The 22,660-nt window shown below is 38.4% G+C and overlaps 1 protein-coding gene across 1 annotated transcript in view; it reads right to left on the minus strand.

Annotated features, from left to right (window-relative positions):
- LOC111145315 (transmembrane protein 26) overlaps nucleotides 1-21,726 on the minus strand; it is a 43,047-nt gene extending 21,321 nt beyond the window's left edge. Inside the window, exons 1-2 of the mRNA XM_022500152.1 lie at nucleotides 21,482-21,726; nucleotides 5,717-5,795 (exon numbers count right to left, since the gene is read on the minus strand). Coding sequence (XP_022355860.1) covers nucleotides 5,717-5,795; nucleotides 21,482-21,672 — 270 coding nt within the window. The 5' untranslated portion in view covers nucleotides 21,673-21,726. The remainder of the gene's footprint in view (nucleotides 1-5,716; nucleotides 5,796-21,481) is intronic.
- Between the last annotated feature and the right edge of the window lie 934 nt (nucleotides 21,727-22,660).

The following is a 22,660-nucleotide window of genomic DNA, read 5'->3' on the forward strand; positions in this document are numbered from 1 at the left end:
ATCTGTTCTGTCAGTGGATGCTTTGGGCTGCTTCCATATCTTGGCTATTGTAAATAATACTGCTATAAATATAGGGGTGTATGTATCCCTTTGAATTAGTGTTTTTTAAATTCTTTGGGTAAATACCCAGTAGTGCAATTGCTGGATCATAAGGTAGATCTATTTCTAACTTTTTGAGGAGGTTCCATACTGCTTTTTACATTGGCTGTACCAGTTTGCATTCCCATCAACAGTGCACAGTGGTTCCTTTCTCTCCACATCCTCACCAACACCCGTTGTTTCTTGTGTTGTTGATTTTAGCCCTTCTGATAGGTGTGAGGTGATACCTCATTGTAGTTTTGATCTGTAATCCCCTGATGGCAAGTGATGATGAACATCTTTTCATAGATCTATTGGCTATCTGGATGTCTTTTTTGGAGAAATGTCTGTTTATGTCTTATACCCATTTCTTTTTCCATATTCACATAACTTTTATTATAGTACATTATTTAACTGTTCTATTTTATTATTAGCTATTGTTAATCTCTTGCTATGCTTAATTTATAAATTAAACTTTATCATAAGTATAGACATATAGGAAAAAACAGTGTATATTGACTTTGATACTATACACATCTTTAGGCATCCACTGGGGAAACTTAGAACTGATCCCTCATGGATAATTGGGGGCAATGTATTTCTTCAGCTGAGAATTAAGAACTATGGGTATATCATTCACTTTCTTTATGCTATCCAATGTATTTTTATTTATTTCTCTATCTATCTATCCATCTGTCTATCTATCATCTATCTATCGTCTTAGATAGCTTATGTGAGCAGAGTGGGGAAGGGGCACTGGGAGAGGAAGAGGGAATCCTAAGCAGGCTCCAGGAGGCTCAGCATGGAGCCTGACGTGGGGCTTGATCTCAAGACCCTGAGATCATTCACTGAGCCAAAATCAAGAGTCGATCACTTAACTGACTGAGCCACCTAGGCACCCCGATCCAATGCATTTTAAAGCAATTATCTAAATGTGCAGTCACTGAATTCCTCTTAACTTTCATAGTTAGTACTTAATGACTGCATTTGGACTGTACTCTGAGGCTTTGTTTCCAATGATTGACTACAGATTATAATGAATAAGACATTTAGGTCTGGTGCTAAAATACGTGCCATTTAGGATTCCTTCTTAAAATGCAAATGAAATTGTCCTGTCATTTTGCTATCCATTTTTTTTAATTGGAATATTTGTTTTTTGGGTATTGAATTTTCTAAGTTCTTCATATATTTTGGATACTAACCCTTTAACAGATATGTCATTTGCAAATATCTCCATCCAGTCCATACACTGGCTTTTAAGTTTATTGATTGTATCCTTCACTGTGCAGACCTTTTTATTTTGATGTAATCCCAATAGTTTATTTTTGTTTCTGTTTCTGTTTCCCTTGCCTTAGGAGACATAACTAGAAAAAGTTGCTATGGCTGATGTCAAAGAATTTAGTGACTGTTGTAGGATTTAATGGTTTCAGGTCTCATATTTAGGTCTTTACTCCATTTCGAATTTGTTTTTGTGTATGATGTGAGAAAATGGTCCAGTTTCCTCCTTCTGTAAGTTACTATTCAGTTTTCCCAACACCAGGTGTTGAAGAGACTGCTTTTTCCTATTGGATATTATTTCCTGTTTTGTTGAAGATTAACTGATGATATAATTATGGGTTTACTTATGGGTTTTCTATTCTGTTCTATTGATCTATGTATCCTGTTTTGTTCCAGTAACATACTGTTCTGATTACTACAGTTCTGTAATATAACATGAAGTCTGGAATTGTAATGCCTCCAGCTTTACTTTCCTTTTTCAAGATTGCTTAGCCTATTTAGAGTCTTTGGTTCCATGCAAATTTTAGGATTGTTGGTTTTGGTTCTGTGAAAAACGCTGTTGGTATTTGAGAGCTGTACAATTCACAGAGTAATAACTGGGGTTCCTTTTTTGAAACCTGGACCAGTTGTAGAACAAACAAATCAATAATGACAACATGAAAACATGTATGATCTGGTCAAAACATCCATTCTAAGAGTTTATTTCTTGTCCAGAAGGATATTTATCTAAAATAACATTTGTTTAAGCAGGTAATCCAATTATTTTCAATCTTGCCTGTTAAACACTGAGACAACCAAAAAAATTAACATGTTCCTCTATTAAAATATGTATTTTAGTGTCAGTTTGGAGGTCAACTTAGGTTTATGGAAACTTTGACAAAGACCCAAACTTGATGTTTTTCCCTTTTTGTTCCTTCATTTTGCATGTAAATTTCTACAAGTTAACTGTGCATGATTTTTATCCAGATGCTAGGAATCTGAGGGAGAGAAAAAATATGTAAGAGAGAAAAAGAGTGGTACTTGAAAATATAAGTGTAGCTAATGATTATTTCACAAATTAAAAAAAAAAGTTTAAAAAAATTGATTTTTTTCAAACACCTGCAAGGCTAATGTACTTTTGAAACACACACATACATATACACACTTCACTACCATCATCATCACCACCGCATAACCACACTCACATATTTGGACTTAGAAAGTATTTTTTTTAAATGCTAATGCTGTAAGAAGTGTATTTTTCTTAATTAGTCTAGATACTACATCAATCAATCTATAAGCTACTTAAAAAAATAAAAGAAAGTCTGTCAAGAAGCTATTTTTTTCTACTCCCCATCAAAACAACTAGTGTTATGGGTGAAATGACAGGAATACTTAGGAAAGATGGCCATGTGCCATATCTCTAGGAGCAAAAATCTAGCTGTTTGCACACTTTTATTTTCTGTGCAGCTAAGACTCCAAGGAAAGATAATGAAGATAAAAAATTAAATCTTTGAACCAAGCAACAAATCCTCATTGCAGAGTAGCTTTGTGAGAATCAAAAGGGCAAGAGGAAATAATTTTGACCACTTTATTCCATAGGCATGAAATCTATTTATTAAAGTGGTGACCTTGATTTGTTTTTTTTTCATCCTTAGCACCAAAATCCATAGACATCCGATTATTACAAAAAAAAAAAAAAAAACTTCATCTGCCCTGTAGTGGCCAATAGCTTGTAGTCCATATTATGATATTGCAACCTGAGTCCCATTCCATTCTTGTAATTCTACTTGTTACAAATTGATGAAATTTTTCCTTTAAATGACAGCTGCTTGGGACTGTAAAGATCAACTGGTTTGCTTCCTACAACCTAACCTGGCTTGTATTGTTTTTATGGTAATATTATTTCCATTTAGCATTGTATAGGTGAGTTCATTTAGATGATCTGGGTACAAACGAGCCACTTTTTCATGGGTCTTAAAAACTCTTATTGCTTCAAGAATATTCCTTTGGGTCAAACCAGACCCTAACCCCATCAAGACCAGAAAGTCTCCATTGCTTTAATTCTGCCACTTCATAAATAGACCTAAGAATTATGGTCATAACTGTTGTCATAATCATGTTGTTTCTAGTCATGTGGACCTAGGCAGATGCAGAAATGAAGGTACAGAACTGATCACCTCGTAGGAATGTCTTCATGAGATAGGTCAGGATGTTTTCCTAATGCCAAGACATAGGTTAGAACGTTTAGGATGTAGAATACATGGAAAATGTGAAAAGAAATTAAATCACTAATCTGTCATGAAAAAAAATCAGGTAATTTTGATAACTCCTCTAAAACATAGAACACAAAACTGAGAAAGGCAGTGTGGTTTAACAGAGTGGGTGTTAAGACCTAGGTGCTAAGCCCCAGGACTGTTATTGATTAGCTGTGTGACCTTGAGAAAAACGTTTCTGTCTTGGCGTCCTCCTCTGTAAAGTAGAAATATATATAACATGCCTAACTCATGGAGTTGATGAGTTCATAAAGGAGAAAATGCATTTGAAAATACTTTGAAAGAAAGGACTACATAAAGAAAATTGGTTATTATCACAACCAAATTTTTTTAAATGAATGGACTAAGAGAATTGCTGTACCTTTCTTTATTCTGCCATTTTTCATTTCTTTAAATGCAATTCCAATACTGTTTTGTCTCCCTTACGCTTACTTTTTTCTACTTCCATCTCTGCCCACCCTGCCCAATTCAATCTTTGGGCATTCATTTTAATTCTTAGTGTCAAAATGAGTCAAATCCATTACTACTAAAGGTCCAATTTCTTTTGTAGTATGAAAATTAGAGAGGTACTGCCTGGGGCTCAAAAATCTTTTTTTATTAAAAAGAAAGCTTTTGGTTGCATGCTATTTGTTGTAATGGGATTTGACCTGTATATCAATTAACTGTGCGACACATTTATATTATAAAAGCATTTGGGGAAATGAATTGTTATTGTGGATGATAGTCATGTTATAGAATTGGATGTGAAAGAAAGAAATGATTCAAATCACCAGAGCTTATTTCCATCCCCCTGAAAGTAGTAAGTAGTAAGGAAATTGAAACAGTCCCCTAACTCCTTATGGTATGGTTTTTAAAAACCATGATAACTTGAACCAGCCAATCTAGTGCTATAAAAATATTTTGCTACAGTCATAGAGATAGCCTCTGACTTTAATATTTTTAAACAGGGGATTTAAAGCAGATAAATGTTTTCCTCATGCTTATTTTATTGGTATGTGCTTGTGGAATTCTTCAGAAATAGTCCACAGAGCTAAATTCCCCTGTGTGTGCCTAAAATTTGGAGCAAGCATTTTCCAGACAACGTTTGGATATCTGAAACATACATCAGAGGCTTAACTTTACTATAAAATGACCAACTGCAACAAAGAAATCTGTATAGGGGCAAATTCTTATCTTGAATACTGCATTATATCAGTGAAAGTACTATAATAATATTATATCATAACTACAGCTTATCTATAACATAGCCCTATAACCTGACCCAGAAGATGTGAAGTCCAGGCTGGCATCTGCTGGAGTCTGCCTTTTGCAGTGTGGCACAGGAGCATTGATAGCAATAGATTGTGAATCTAATCCAGATCCTGATACCTGGGGCTGCCCATCTAAGAAGAAACTCACTTAAAAATCAGTAGCTCTTTCTCTCTGTATAGATTAGGGACTCTCATTGAAAGCCATTGTTTATTTTTTAAGTCAGTCCTTATACATGTAGCACACCTCTCCCAATGGTAGATCTCATACTCCTCTTTTTAATTCTTCTTATCTGGCTCCAGAGTAGAATACCTATTTCACTAAAACAGCTCATGGGACCCTCAAAAAGGAATCTTTTGTAATCTGTAAGGCCTGTATTTTAAGACAGACTGTTTTTAGTAGCCCCTCCAAGTTTCATTGCATTTACATAGCAGAGTCTAGACAATGGGGTTTCTTTTTAATTTCTGCTACTTTTATTTTATAGGATGCTAGATTATTGAGCCCTGCCCATTTTTAGTACAATACAGGAATTCATTGAATCTGTGAAGTTTAAAACCAAATTTTTACACACAACCCTCCCGTACCCCATGTAAAAAACTCTAGCATATTTGAGGTCAGGAGTGCTTAAGAACAAGATCTTTAACGTAAGTTGTTAGTTAATTATATAATCTTAATTCTTAACTGTAACATTTTTATTGGCTTTGATAGATCATGAATTCACTTTCTTTTGCTAATGGCCTCTTTTTCAATTCTTGATAACTCCAATTCCTTTGAGAAGTGCATTTCTGAAATAAATTATAGTATGAAAATAGTTTACTGATAAATATTCCACTTTCCTACTTTCCAAAGGGACATACCTGGGTCTCATCGTGCATTTCAAGAAGCCATAATGATGGAACAATGCTAATCAGATATAAAAATATGGCTGGTGAAAACCTGTAAAAGAGAGGAAAAAAGTTCGTTTTTTAAAAAAAAACCCTCTTTTTTAATTAAAGAAAAACAAATACATGTACCCTGATCACATTGAGTTAAACCTTTTTATCTCAAGTGTTTATTTCAATGGGGATAAAAGCATTATGTGATTTCTGCCATATGGATTGTAGAGAAACAAAGTAACTGCAAAAGGCACTAGCAGCTGTCATTCTCACTGAATTTCTAATCCAATTAATAGAAGTTAATTTTAATATGGCTTAATGGGACACTGCCAACTAGTTTCAGGCACAAAACTGGATCTTTTGTATTTAATATGTTTTACAACAAGCAAATACAGCAATAGTAAATCTTCTTGGATTTTTTCAAGATTGCAATATCAAGAAGATTAGCTACATTTTTAAATATTAACCTGGAATTCTGAAAGCTCAAATAGTAACATCCTACTAGAAGACAAAAATCAGATGATAATGAATAGAAATGAACAAAATCAACTGACTTTGTGATATCTGATAAACCTAGTAAAAATTAAAATGCAAAGAAACAACAACAGATGAAGTGCTTGGTATTGTTTTAAAAGGCTATCTATATTCATTATTTGCTGGCTTAAAATTCAGAGGGTAGTCCAAAGAGTGGGATTTATAGTCAAACATATTTAGGTTCAAATACCAGTGGCTCTGTCTGCTTCTTAGTCCACAAAATGGAGACAGTCACTTAATAGTCAGCATACCAATATACCACAGACTGGGTAGCTTAAACATCAGATAGTTATTTTCTCACGGTTCTGGAGGTTGGAAGCATGGTGAGGTCTTCCTTCCTGGTTTATAGACAGCCACCCTCTTGCTGTATCCTGGCCTCACACGGCCTTTCCTCAGGGCATGCACATCACAAGCAGAGAGAGAGAGACCACTCTCTTCTCCGCTTAAACATTGACCAATCTTATTGGATTAAGATCCTACCCTATGACATCTTTTACCCTTAATAACTTCCTAAAAGCTATATCTCAAAATAGAATCACACTGGGGGTTAGGGCTTCAGCACACAAATTTTTGGGAAACACAGTTTAGTCCAGAGTGGTCCCATTTATCTCACAGAGGTCTTTATTACACTTTCTATAAAGCAGTGCCTCGCAGAGGTGGGTATTCCATAATAGAGAACTACTATTAGTATTTTTATAGGACATTATATAATGAAAATATGCCCTTAGAAATTCAAAATAAGATAAAAGTAACATAGTTTCCAAATTTATTTCTTAAAATTGCACCTCTATCGTTTTAGATAGGACTATTGCTTTATAGGCCATCTCAAAGAAAAAAATTGTGAGTTAATATAATTTTATTAAAATACTTTAAGTATATGCATGTGATGGTTTAAAATGGTTTGAAAAACAGAAATGTTAATTGCTCAACAAATAGAATTACTTTAGATGAAATGGTATTAAAACCATATTATCATAATCCAGGAGAGAAAAGTGAGCAAACCTAAATGGAAGACAGCATCTAGAATGGGCTTTTTCAAGACTGTTAACAATTTCACTAATAGTGCATTTCAGCTTTTGGAAGCTGAAAGGCTTCCCTCAACGGGAAGCTTGCTTCTCCCTCACCCACTCCCACTTGTGATCCCTCTCTCGTCCTGCGTCTATGTCAAATAAGTAAATAAAATCTTCAAAAAAAATAAGGAAAATTTATTCCTTGACCTTACATATCAAGGGAAACATCAGGAGAGAGTATTTCCTTTGTGAGATTGAGAAAGGAATGAATTCCAATTGCAAGGACATTTGGAATATGTAAATGTTTGTTCGGCTATGTCAAATGTTGACTGGATAGCAATTTTGTTGACTTTCTAGGAATTAATTTTGGTATTGACTCCCCTAAAAATATCATAACAATCATATCCAGGGAAACCATGGACTGACCATATAATAACTCTTGAAAGAGGTTCAACATGAAACAAACAACCCTTAACATCTTGTATGCATAAGAATGATTTCTATAATTGGAAAAAAAATACTACCCTATTTCAAGGTATTTCCTCTAACTAGGAATCTAGTTATGTAAAAACAAAAACAAAAACAAATCCTAAAAACAAAAACAACAACAAATTTTAAGATCCGAGATTGTCTACATTACCTGCCACAGAACGTCTAAATTCCATAATCGGACATTCAAAGCCTCTGTATTCTAGTTTTTCCACTTCCCATTTCTCTTCCTGCACTACATCCTCAAAACAAAACGTTTTCTACAAAGTTCCCCTCACTTCAATCTGTCTTCATAATCTTTTTCGACATAAGTGAGAAGGGGGTAGAAAGAAGATATCACACTGAGAGCCTAGGAATTTACCATATTCAACTTAGTCCATAGCGTTTCTCCCCATATGTTCCACCCTCCTAACCCTATACCGGAGAGGATTTGCTGGAATTTCGGGAAGCTTCCAGGAAGAGTTACTGGTGACGTGGATAGCATGCCTAAGTGATCAACAACAAATCACCATCCAGAGCTTCCTCCTGTCCTTCCTTTCTAACTCCCCTGTAGTCAGCAGTGGTAGTTGTACAGCTGAAATTAAAACAACAAGCCTTATGGAGAAAATAGAAGTCTCTCTTATCTAGGGAAGTATTAAAACATGTCTAAATATATTTTATTTTTTGGATACGAGGGATACATTTCAGCCACATATAGCATATGTTTTGTTTGACCGTTCGTCCCTGTTAAGAACAAAGTGCTCCATGCTCCATCAGCTTGATTAATCTGCGAAGAGAGGTTCTGAAATGACTTTAGAGGAAACGTCCCTCCAAATTATGACTGTCTGTTTTAGAATGCTCTCCTCTTGCCTCTCTAGCCATCAACATCCTACCTGTATTTGAGAGGCATAGTAGGAATTAATCTTAGCTTATATTTCTCTTGTGACCTAACACATTCTCCACTATTTCATGATTATGTGTATATTAGCCTTAGCTTTCCTAATACAGGCTCCTTGAAGGCAGACTCTGTCTTATTTATATTTATCTCCCTCCCTTCTTTCTTCTCATTCATCTTTTCTTCTTCTCAGTGATGTCAGATGTCTTACTAAGTCTTTAATAAACGCTTATTAAGGGGCGCCTGGGTGGCTCAGTGGGTTAAGCTGCTGCCTTCGGCTCAGGTCATGATCCCAGGTCCTGGGTTCAAGCCCCACATCGGGCTTTCTGCTCAGCAGGGAGCCTGCTTCCTCCTCTCTCTCTGCCTGCCTCTCTGCCTACTTGTGATTTCTCTCTGTCAAATAAATAAATAAAATCTTAAAAAAAAAATAAACGCTTATTAAGAAAATGCTTAAATGCTTGAGTGCCTGAATTTATGAACAAAATGGAGGGCATGGAGGGTACTGGCATCTACAAAGACCTTTTTTATTCCCATTTCAGGAGATCCAGTAGCAAGTACACCCCTAGAGTTGTGGCCTGTGAAGAATTACTATACAAACCTAGGAGACCCAGATTTGAATCACCTGTTCCAAGGCACATCTTCCAAGGTAGTGGAAATTTGCTACCTTCCCTATGAGTCAATGTCCTCATCTACAGAACGGAGATAAAATATCCAGGTCATAGGATGGTTGCGAGGATGAGAAGAGAGAGTGTGTGTCATGGGCCTGATAGTGTATGGCTCAACACATGTGCATTGCTGCCTTACCTAGGCTCAGCTCTGAAAGTAAACTCATAGCTACATATTCAAGACCTACACCTAAAGAGGACCAGAGGATACCAGGTTAGAAGGCTGTTTCTTCAAATAACTCACAATCAATCCTATTGTCAAACTATAATTCCCCAAATGAAACCTGTTTAAGACCTCTTGAATCAGAGGAAATTGTTTGCCCTGCTAAAGACATCATTATCCTTAACTCCATATTTGATGTTAAGGCAAATCCTGTCATCCAGTCATGGTTTACACAGGTCATTTGCCCATAATGGCCTACAGAATGCTGCACAGTCAGGGCCCTGCCTACTTCTTGGGCTTTGTCGCTTGCCATTTTTCTTCACTGTGCTCCCATAACATTGTTTTTCATTCAGTTCTGGAGAAAACCTACGTACCTTCCTAACTCAGGACTTCACGCATGTGTTTCTCTATTGAAACATCTCTTTCCCCCCACTCTTCACCTGATTATTTCCTTCTCATAGTTCATGTCAGATGTATGAGACCCTGTGGAAGAACTTTCCTGGTCCTCCAGTCTAAATTAGATCTCCTTGTTATACTTGTCCTATAGCATTCTTCATTTTTACCCTGTAGATTTTCGAAATTTATAATTATATATGTGCACATGTGTGAGTGTTCGCTGGCACTTAACTGTCTCCCAGCAACTGTAAGTAGTATAAGCACAAAAGTTGTGTGTTCATCCTTATATCCTCAGTGCCTCCCACAGTACTTGGCTGTGTGTTCTCCACAAATATTTGTTGACATGGTAAGGTCCTGGTTGATTTAAAATTTCTATTTTCTTGACACTCTGTTCCTTGTTTGACTAGAAACCTCTTCCAGATATATCACATTAGTTGATTCTTATCAAAAGTTTTTTGAGGGAAACTAATTATTCTGTTCTTACATGAATTTAATATTGTTTTGCTATTATGAAAGATTTAATATTCCACGGTGACATTCTAGCCATTACTTATTAGTTGGAAGGTTTGCCATATTCTTGACCATGTGTTGTCTGTGCAATTCAGTTTCAGAATCTGAAACTGAGACTCTGAGTCTCATTCAGATTCAGGAGAATCTGAACTCTAAAAATTAAAAACTATGCCTGATCCTACCTTTCTCTGTGTAATTAATCAGATTGCATGCCTTTTCTTAGCAGCTACAAAATAATTTTACTCCAGACTTTATGTCAACAGCATCAGAAGTAAGTCAATGCCAAGCATTTTGTATAAAGTATAAAGCCATAGAGGGGGCTAGCCAATCCAGAAATAAATTAGGTTTCTGGATACTTGTTTATGAAAATAAGATATACCATTTATTCATAAGCTACCAAAAACTGATAAACATGATAAATTCATAAGACATGTCCAAGTGGGAAATTTTTAGAAAATGTGTAACACCTTAGTACTAATCAGCTATATGGCCTTAGAGGCTCAAATATGCTATGATACAAATTACCACTATCCTGTCAGAAGACAAAAGGTTCCCAACATTAATAGTTTCATGATAAATTTTGTTGCTTAGTGTTTTTTTTTTTTTGCAAATTAAAACCTTTCAAAAGATACTCTTTCTTTCCAAGACGCTTGGTGTTTTTGTTTTGTTATTCATTTATTTATAAAGTTTTTTAAAGACTGTATTTATTTATTTGATAGAGAGAGTGCACACACACACAAAGAGCTATAGACAGAGAGAGGGAGAAGCAGTCTCCCCACTGAGCGGAGAGCCTGATGAAGGACTTGATGCCAGGACTCTGAGATCATAACCTGAGCCAAAGGCAGGTGCTTAAACAACTGAGCCACCCAGGCACCCCTTGTTTTGGTTTTTAAACCACAGCCCTTATCCAACCCACCAGTTTTCTCTAAAGTACATGGCAGGAGCAACCTCTTAAAGGATTTTTTTTATCCATTTGTTTATGTACTCATTTGTTTACTAATCAAATGTGTTAAAGGTCTTGCTACCTGCTAGACACTGCCCTGAGCTCTTAAAGCGCTATCCTCATTTTTTTTTGTTTGTTTCATCCAAAAATAAAATATTAATCATACAAAGTTGTCATTTCAACAAATTACAGTGTTCTTCACAAAATGATTATGTCATGACATTTAGCAGTTTAGCCCTACAACACATCTTATTTACTTTATCTCATCATTAGTCTAAAGTTAGGGTTCCATTTTCTTTTTTCAAAAAATGACAGTTACCATTTTCTTATTGGGAAGTAACCTTTGTTCCTTTTAGAAACGTATTATAATATATATCAGCAAATAGAAAAATTAACCATAATATCCCCACTACCCTGTATGGCTTTTCTCTCTGCAAACAGTGAGGATTCTAGTCTTCTAACCATACGCATAGATCTGAAAATAGATAATATTTAAGAGAAACAAAAATATGGTTCCAAGATTACTTCGGTGTGGATCACGATTTTATTTGCACTTCATTCCTCAGTATTTCCTAAGCTAGAAAGGCAGACTGGAGTTGTAAGGATACTAGACCCAAGTTTCACAGTCTCATATCAAACTGCCTTGAGTGTCCTCAATAAAATTTCCAGAGCACTTTATAATAATAGGCCTATTTTCATGGAATCAAGAAACTAGGTCAAGATACCCTTTCATGAGCCCCCAAATGGTGTCTAACTGTTTAAGGATTGTCTGTCCTCCTTTCACACAGACTACTTTGTCTAAGTGGGCCTTAACATCCGCGATTTCCATCTGGGCTGTTCAGCAGCGGCTTGGTGTCCGTCCACACTGGGAAGAGCAGCCAGCATGACAGCCTCCACACACAGCTGAGGTAGTCTTGCAGAACACAGAACCCTGCACACCTGGGAAGACACGGATCCAACCCCAGACACCCCGTCTGTCTTCTTAAGCAGCTCACCCTCCCGCAGCCTTTGCCTGTGTCTGCCCCATTAGGCAGGGGAGGAGGCCACACCAACGGGCCGTAAGCTCATGAGAACTCCCTCCGAAAGGAAAACTGAGTAAGGGTTGATCATGATTTAATTGGTACCCAAATCAGATGATTGGTTTGTGTTCTCCGTGATCTTCTGGGAGAACAGGTGAAGTACAAGATCACAGGAGACTGGAGGAATTTCATGTGGGCTGGGAATGCCCCTTCTTTATGTTGTGAAAGCCCTTCACAAACGCCCACATTTGGGTTTGCCGAGAGAATACTTCTGGAGGTGAATAGTAGGGCTCTTGGTTATAATTTTCACTGTTATAGCCAGTTGTTTTTCTAATAAAGTCATATTCCCAAATTATGATATAAACTGGTGGCAAAATTAGTAATAGATACGTCACTTAAAAATTTCCCAAAGTAGGGGCACCTGGGTGGCCCAGTGGGTTAAAGCTCAGGTCATGATCCCAGGGTCCTGGGATCGAGCCCAGCATCGGGCTCTCTGCACGGCAGATAGCCTGCTTCCCTCTCTCTCTCTGCCTGCTTCTCTGCCTACTTGTGATCTGTCAAATAAATAAATAAATAAAAATTAAAAAAAAAATTTCCCAAAGTATATTTAAAGCAAGAACAAGTTTTATTAAATTTGAAGCTGCTCACGTTCAAAACTCAGCAGTATGCTTCAGTATGACTAAACAATTTAAAGGAACACAATATGCATCAATTTTAAGTTCTATGTACTATTTGTCTCATAAAATTTCTGAGGCAAAGAAAATCACATCTTCTTAAATGAATTGGTTCCAACTAAAACCCTAAGTGCTGCCGTCATGATATCCTCCCAACCTGAAAAACCTTTCTCTCTTTTCTGCACTCTTGTAAAACCCCCAGCTATTACAAAGGCCAGTACATAAATCACTTACCTGAGAAGTTTCCCTTGTCTAACAAGCCTACTGTAATGACCGTATCTTTATTCTGCAAACATTCTTCAGTCTTGGACTTAATTTGTGGAAAATTATTTGGTTCTTCAGGGTGTTGTTTTTTCCTGTTCTCATATAACTGCATGAATTTTATATTCCTTCAAGAACATCATTATAGCACTTAGTACAATAACTGATTGTTTAATGATTAAGTGAACCTAAGTGCTAATGACTACAGGAATTTTAATGGTCTCTGAGAGGATAAAATGCATGACGGATGTTATTTATGTAATGCTGTAACTCATTTCATTCTATAAAAGACAGTGGTATTTATTTCTGTTCTGTAGAAGAGCTTATTTCTTCACCTTAGGAACAAAAATACAGGCTCTCAAGGATTTTCCCCCTCTTCTGTTTTGTTTTACATCCTGTGTTGGCTTTCCAAGCATGTCTACTTGTGCAAGAGTGTCTCTGAGCCATGTCCATGTGTAGCCTGGATGCCTCTACATTCCGTTCTAAGCAAAATCATCCCCCTGCTCATTTTCAAGTCACCCCAATTTTGAAAAAGACAAAATACTTTGACCCTTTTCCTGCTATCAGGAATCCTTGATCCTAAAAATCTAGGTGGTTGTATTTTCCACAGATAAAACCCAGTCTGCTTATTGAATGCAGAGCACAAGAAATCAGCTGATGGCGTTCAGAGCTGGGATGAGGATGCCTCTGAGTCTTTGCTTCCTTCTGCGCAGGTAGAAGCAAGAATAGTGCTTCCAGGGCTCTAGTGAGGACTGAATGAGGTAATGTGGGCCAGGTACGTTCCCGGCTCAGTAAGTGTGAGCGCTCTCTCCCTTCTCTTTTATAATGCACTTTCTGAAATTGAAATAAAACATGCAGACAGAAAAAAAAATAAATGGGAGCACTAACCAGATGCTGGGAATTGTTCTGTGATTTAATATAATTAGTTGTGACCTTAGACAAGAGGTGGAGCCTTGCTGAGCAGCAGCATCCTCATCATCAAATGGTAATAAAGAGTAAAGCTCTTGTCTAGGGTCCTCGTGAGGATCACTGACATAATGGATGGGAAGCAGGCTTGGAGCATTGTCAGTACGCAGTAACCGGTAACTGTTTCCACCCCCATTGTCACCAACACCATCACCTTCATCATCATGCTCATCACTACTATGAACGGACTGTCAGAAAATGGCACAGCCAATTTATTAGGAGGCTGTTCGAGGCAGATTAAAACAGGTGTGTGAGACAGGAAGCTCAATCAGGGACCTACAAAAGCAAAGGTATACTGGAAGGACCCGACCAGGACTGGCAGCAAGGCTGATAGTAGAGAGGACTCCTCCCCCTAAAGAATACTAATTTTTATTCTAATAAGCATACAACATTAAGTCAGTTGTACATCCACGGTCTTTTTAAAATCAGTCGGACAAACTGAAGATAAAATACAACACTCTTCTCTAAACAATTACTGTAGGTTTGTATTCAGAGAAAAGAAACCAAATCAATCCTACCCTGGCATTTGGTATTAACAATCTCTGTGTCCTTAATATCACTTCAGTGTGACTTTCAAGGAAAGTTCAATTTTCAATACCTGCATATAAAAACCCCTGTTTTGTTTAAAAACAAAACACTGGTTTTTTTTTTAAAACAAAATAACTTATATCCCCTAAATCTAACCCTCCTGATACCCGTACTCCAGAGAAACTTATGGAGTAATGAGGGTCATGCACATGAGGAGAAGAGACCTTGAATGAAAGGTGAATTTTCCATTGTTGGAAAAGAAGTTAAACTATTCAGATTTGTCCTGAGGCTGTATGCAAATAATGGCACTGCATGAGAAGGAAAAATGCATGAAATTGAGGAGGAAGGGTATATTTATACCAGCTCATGGGAGCTGCCCACATCAATTTGCACTTTGTTTTTCTCTCTGTCAAGTACACGAAGTTACAAAATACCAGAACCTTAATTTTTAGTTCTAAATGTCTATGTTGAACATACTCTTGAAAAATCATGGACATCACTTAATGGTTCAGTTTCCTGGGGTTCCCATTCTAAATGCAGACATAATTATTGCTTTGATCCCAAGTCCATTGCAAAATAAAAGAAGAAAATATGACAGTTTCTTAGGAGTGAAGCATTTTACTAATTCAAGTTAAGGTAAGACTCTTCTTCCTAAACAGTGAGTCAGATCACTAAAAACAAAATCATTTGCTGGTAACATTCAATGTGTGCTTCCAAAACAGATGCAAACCTAAGTCATCCTTGTGCATTGAGCTCAAGGCTCAGGATATAAAACATATACACACAACCTGCGAGGACAATGAATATTATAAAACTCTGGATACACACTTCAGACACTGCTGTTAAACCCAAAGCACAGTGGAAAGTGTTCCTAGAATAACTTAAAAGCTAAAGAGAGATTTCAAGAAATCTGGACAGCAAGTGCGAACAATAAGAGAAATAATCTGCTGGGAGAATTTCCATTGCCCAAGTTGGCCATATGGAAATCACAGGGTCTCCTTCTAAATCTCTCCATTTCATCCTCCCTGATATCTGAAAAGATCAGCAAGAGAAGAGTGCTTTTATTTCCCAACTTTCTCACTGGCTAAACAATTTTGATGAAGAAAGATACACATTGTCAAATACTACAGAATGACAAAGATTCTCCTACACTACCCAAGACTTGTTCAAGGTTAGGCTTCATATGGTTTCTGTCAAGTCTGTGTTTCCACTTCTGCTGCTGAACCTTCTAAATACAATTGAGTATTCAGAACAGACTACACTGAGGTTTTTTTGTTTGTTTGTTTGTTTGTTTGTTTTGTTTTGTTACAAAATTGGCTTGAATTTGAAATCCGTTTAGGATAGAATCTCTTCTGACTCCCCATTTGTCTTTCCTGTTTGTAGTTGGGAGCCACCCATACACTGTCTAACACATGGTGTCTCAAATGAGATATGGTAACAATATAAAATTTAAAAGGAATTTTTCACTTAGAGGCAAAGGACCTGGGGAAGAGTAGAGACCTGGAAGAAGAGAAAAGAAATGCAGTTTTATCTGTCTTCTGGGGAGTATGTCAGAAATGTCCCAGGGCACACTTGGCCGTTCTCTCTCCCTCTTTTCATCGCCCTGGCTATTCCCACATTGACTCCTTCTCCTCTCTAAACAGACAAGCCTCAGATGTCTCCTCTCAGCCAGGCTTCTCTAACCATCCAGTGGGAACCCTCCCCCTACTCTTTTATCCCTCTGTAACTGCTACCACTTAGGCCTCCAGGTTGAGATCCCTCTTTGTTACTTTTTAGCTCCCTTGTTTCTTATTGACTTCTTTATTTTCTGAGTCCTTGGACTAAAACGTGAGTTCCTTCAGGGAAGAATTTTACCTGTTTTTTTTCCACCCTCCATATTCTTGACACTCAGTGTCTAATACCTATTAGCTATTCCACATACGTTTGTTGAATGAAGACTGATAAGGCTTTCCAGAGAAATCTGCTCAAGGTTTCCTATACTCACCTCCCTCAGGACATCCTTTAACTACACAGCCTTTGCACTCCTGTCTCTTACCCGTATCTCCTGTTTCAGCTCAAATGCCATGACGGCCCTTCTCCCTGCTCACCCCACCCCCATACACTTCATCACATCCCTTCTCCCCTAAACAGCTGGACTCTTGATACCCCGCTCCTTCAATTGTCAGCTAAGGAGTTGTGAATAAAATGACTTCATAACTCTGTGCCTCAGTTTCCTCATCTAAAAATGGGGGAAAACAGAGAAACAGAAAATCATTGTGGCTGCTGTCAGGATCACATGGAATAATCTGTGTAGGACGAAAGAGCCTGATCATCAACAAATGCTAAATATTCATAATTATTCCTACATATTTGAGCACTTAATCAGAATGCTACCCTTAAATTTAAAATCTCAAATATTTTGGTTTTCTGTTCTTTCTGCCTATTCACACAGAGTCTAGCATAGTATCATATGTACTTATTGGGTAATTCAACAAATAGACATTTGGTTAAGCTCAATAAAGGAAATAGGAAAGGGATATAATGAAGAAAGGTAGGTAAAGTCTTTTATTAACTCAATTATATTTACCTTATATTCTTGAAATTCTGATGAGGAAAAATCAAGGCTTAATCAGTATTTTTTGCCAATAAATTCAACTTAGATTTCTATTTATTTGAGGATACTGCCTCCTTTCAAGTAAACTTTTCACAAGCTTGGTCATTTTTCTTACTCCTGAGAAATATTTTATTGGTATTGGCAAATAAGCAACAGAAACATTGTCTTGTGTTTGACTTTACCTAAATGGTAATTCATAGATCTATTAGACTGTTACCTGGATAATAGAAAATAAAATCAAGAAAACAAAAAAGCAAGCAATACTAATCTCCATCGTATAGGAATGTAAGTGAATATTCATGTGAAATTAATAAATACCAGGTGAAAATGAGCAAATTACACCAGCACACATTTATTGGGCTTAAGAAGGGATGTGTCATTGGCTTACACTCTCTATCCTATAGGATTCCAACAATTTAAACTTCTCCAACTGAAAGTTATGAGTGTTGACGTAATGTTGCTGTCCCTGGACAGCTGAGCTCAGCAGCACTAGTTCCATGTTTCCTTTCCAAAGGATAGCTAAAGAAACATTCTTTTGACAAGTGTAATATGTTTGCTATGTTTCAGGAATTTTTTTTCACATTTTCCTCTATAGCTCAATGTATCATTCCATGATTTCTGTGGGTTTGATTTATGTGGGGTCAGGTGCAAAAGTTAGTAAAAAGCACAATGTTCAGAATAGACCAGAGTAATCTAAATGAGGGTCATAGATTTGATGCTCCGGAAAAGAAATTTTCACCTCCTGTATGTACGGAGCTTCGTCTACCATCCAGGCATTATTTGACTGGTTGATTGATTTTAAGTATGGAAAGGTTTCACCTTCTTCTTCTTCTTTTTAAACTTTTTTTTTTTTTTTTTTGTCAGAGAGAGTGAGCACAGGCAGACAGAGTGACAGGCAGAGGCAGAAGGAGAAGCAGGCTTCCTGCTGAGCAAGGAGCCTGATGTGGGACTCGATCCCAGGACGCTGGGATCATGACCTGAGCTGAAGGCAGCCACTTAACCAACTGAGCCACTCAGGCGTCCCTTCTTCTTAACTTGTAAATGGATAATGTATCCAACTGATACAAAATATAATTCTTTGACAAGTCCTTTAAAAAAATTAACCCATAGTATACATAATTCTGTAACTTTATTCTCCTGACAACATGTCATAGGCATCTTTCTAGGTCAATAGTTAAACTCCAGCTCATCACTTTTAATACCAACAAAATATACACAGTATGGGTATATTAACAATTTTCAACCAGTCTATTGATGGCTAATCAGGTTGTTTTTAGGTTTATTTTTTACTTACTACAAGATGGAAATTAATATTTTCATATGTATGTCTTTACATACGACCACCTTGGGTTCTATAGGGTAGATTCCAGATTATAAGACCAATGGATCAAAAGGTATACAATATGTAGATCTGTACATAAGCCTATATATTTACATTTTTTCTATAGAAAGATCTAGATACTGTCATATTTACTTAGCTTTTTTTTTAACTTCATCAATATTGATTTCCTGATGGAAATTGTTTTTTTTAATCACACAAAAATAACAAAAATCATGCCTTGCCTTACTCAGAAAACTTCAACCCAGCAATGAAATATGTCTCAAATCAAATACTTTTTAATTGTTACCATGTTATACATGGATAATTGTCTATATTTTTTTAGCATCCTATCTTCTGATTTTTCCCCCTCAAACTTACTGACAATAGTGTATGAGCTTTGTCCACCACAAAAATGACCACATTTTCAGACTCAGCAGAACAAAGCATTTAGTAATATCAGTAGAACAAAGCATTATTAATCACATTTTTATTTAGATCATTTACAAAGACTCAGTTGTTCTTGAAATTTTATAAGTCAAATCTACTATTTTCTTTGCTTATTTTCAAATATTAGTCTAGATATTGAGCCAGCACAATTTTTTTCAATAAGTGCTAAAATATACAGTACACATCATGGCCTGCTCTGAAATAAAGGTGAGAATTTTTTTTCTACTTTTTGATTCTGAGCCAATGGTTTATTGGCCAGTCCCTCAAGTAAAGTTGTTGGACTTGTACAGACAGAAAATGTGTCCAATTGACTCATAATATTTCTTAATAAGAAGAAGAAAAGAGAAAAACCCTAGTATTTAAAAAATAATTCCTTTTTTATTCATCAACCATAAAATATATTATTTCATTTAATTTATAATGACCTATAAGTGTTTATAGATGAGGAAACTGAGGGTCAGAGAGGTTCAGTAACATGCCCAATGCCTCAGAACAAATAAGTATTGCTTCATTGCTCCATTTTCCTTCTGATTTTGAGACCACACTACACACGAATAGGTCCCCAGTTCCCTATTTAATTCTACACATTGATCACCTATTTTTGCCCCTATCATTTTTCCTCTCAGAGTTGTAATCAGCTGCCAGTGATGGTATAGACATGAAGGTAAAGTTTCAATGGGCTACAGTATTTCTACATAACTGGAGGGGAATTCTGACTTAACATGAGTGAAGGCCTCTGGTCTACTCTTGGAGCACAAGGGAGAATATTTCACGGACCATTGGGTTGGTCCCCCTTTTAAGGCTGCCCTTTCTCCCAGAAGCTGTGCTGGTTGGTGACAGAACTACGTTGCATGGAACACTTTTTAGCCTCAGATCACAGGCTCCTGCTACTGAAGATATTTTCTACCCTAGCATCTCAAAGCTACTCGGTAAAAATGAAAAAAAATCTCATACGACCTGCTGGGTGAACATTCCTCTCCCCTTCTGTTTTTTTAACCCTAAGGCTTATTGGGGAAGCTAATGACAATTTTCTTTGAGGTTTTTAAAGGACACATTGGAAAGTACTTCAAATCTCTCCTCCTTAATACGCTGATCATAGGGTGGGGGGAGGGGTTGAAACATTTCCATCCTTATTGTATTACATTAGGATTCTACCTGAATAATTTTTTCACTGATAATTCTGGTAATTTTTGAAAGTGGAAAATTTAAGCAAGATTCACATCATCTTAAGAGACACAACAATACATTCTCACCCTTGGACTGTCACAAAATACAAAGCTTTTTGCAGTTTAATATGCAAAATTGTAGACAGGGGGTTTTATCCCCCCCTTAATATGGTGGCTGACTATAATGCCATTGTGTATGTAATTCTTTGATTTGACTAATAATATTTTCTTCCAGCATTAAGTATTTTTAAAACTACTGACATATGTGAAAATATTGCCTTACTGTTTTTTTTTTAAACTAATGTATAGTATAATTTTACTGAATTTTTATGTGACTCTAGTCTTACTGTTTTTAAAAATTAACACAGGAAGAGGCCTAGCTTGGAGAAGTTTGGATGAAAATCTACTGGGAGTGGAGGGATGGAGGTGGAAACTCTTTGTAAATGGCAAGAAACTCTTTTTCTCAACTCTTCTATTGCCAGTCAAGTCTTCCGGGAAGAAATAAAACATCACACAGAGCCTGTCGTTCCTGCAGGTTGAGGTTAAGTTTGAACCTTCCTTGCTAGTCCCTCCACCAGCGTGGCAACTCTTCTCTGACAAGGTGAACTTCCATTAACCAAGCTCCCACGGAACCAACCTGCGGCACCTGAAGCTGATGCAGAGCGGCACAGAAGTGCTTCGAGGAGCTTCTTGCCCTAGGCGACTGTTCTATGCACACAAGCTCTTACAAAAGTCGCTTGTGCTCAGCGAAAGGCATCCCCCCACCTGCAGGCACAGAGTAACGAGCGCATACCCACACACCCCAAGTTCAGGAAGCTGGGCTCATGGACATCCCCCCTGCCCCACGACTCCCCCGCTCTGGAGCACCTTCTGCAGAGAAGGCAAGCGTTTCCCTTCTTTTTTCACATCTTCCAAGTTGCCAAACCTGGGACTGGGTGACACGGGGCAGAGACTGAGTCTTTCCTGTGTTGCCCTGGGACAGGAAGGACCCTGAGGTACTGCGGCATGTCCCAGAGATGCGCAAGCATCTCGCGCGCCTTGGAAGCTCCCAGCGAGGACAAAGAGGGTCAGAAACCGAGTAAGAAATGGGCGGGCTGCGGGGAGACTGGCTCTTGGGCTGCTGGCGAATGCCATAGGGAACAGTGCCCAGGGACTCCGCGCGCCCTCCCTGTCCCGGGGTGCGCTCACCATTTGTAGCCTCTGCCGCGCTTGAACTTGAGGGTGAGCCCGGTCTCCAGAAAGAGCAAGAGGTTGAGCAGCGCGAGCAGCCAGTACCGCGGCTCCTTCTTCACCTCGGTCACTCGCCAGACCCCAACCAGAGAGTGCAGCACGAACAGCAGCCGGGTGGCCAGATTGTTGAGCAGGACCAGTCCCTCCATGCCGGCCCGCGCGCTCTGCCCGCCGCCCCCCGACCCCCGCCTGCGCCCCCGCGGGCCCCCTCGGGAGCCCCGGAACCCGCCCGTGGGCGGGAACCTGACAGCTCGAGACCCGCTGCTGCTGCCGTCCCTCCTCAGCCTCCCGATCAGGGAGAACAGGAGACAGCGGCTCGCCCCTCCCCCAAACTTCCTGACAACTCTCAAAGAGGGGAGAATCTAAACCCAGCCTGTCTAGACTGCTGGGCTTTCCAGGGAGTTCTGGGGCTGCGCCTCCGGGATCTCCGGGGCGTTATTCCCCGGCGCTGCCCATCTCCCTCTCAATCCCGGGAGCCAGGCTCCAACCCTGCAGTCTACCCCATCCCACCCCCGCAGGGTGTCCTCCAAAACTTCCCCACTCCCAGAGATAGGGTGGAGTGAGGGTCGAGATGCTACATAGCCTGAGAGGGGGGAGGAGGATGCATCACTGCCGTCTCCTCCCTGCCTTTACCAGCGAAGTAGTTTGATTCACTCACACTTCTTATGGGAACAAGCTGTCATAGTGACTCTAAGCTGGAACCGGAGGAGGGCCCAAGAATCCGCTGTCCAAGCAGTTTTGGAAATGCTGTTCCTGCGCAGTTTGAAGAATGAAACTTCACAGGACTAGAGGAAATCAGATGGGGGTTTTCTGAGAGCGGTCCCTGCACCTCATTTAAGGAGTGGGTAGCCCAGGTTACTCCCATTCTTTGGTCAATGTGTTATCAAAGCAAAGAGATGTTCTTTATTATGTCGTCCCTACTCTCACTACCCCCCCCCCCCCCCCCACCTCTAGGAATTTCTTCTGAAAGTTGGAGGTTAGCAAGGCAGGAAGGCAGAGGGGAGACAGAGGAAGGAAGGAGAGGATAAAGACAGGGGTTGGACTTGTGGGAGCAATTCATGCAGCTGGGAAGGCACCCTTGAGATCAATGACCAATGAATTCAACTCTGGTCTTTCTAGCATCCAAGGTGAAGAGGA

This window comes from Enhydra lutris, unplaced genomic scaffold, assembly GCF_002288905.1.
Source record: "Enhydra lutris kenyoni isolate GAN:26980312 unplaced genomic scaffold, ASM228890v2 scaffoldscaffold12, whole genome shotgun sequence".
In the NCBI taxonomy this organism is placed as follows: Eukaryota; Metazoa; Chordata; class Mammalia; order Carnivora; family Mustelidae; genus Enhydra; species Enhydra lutris.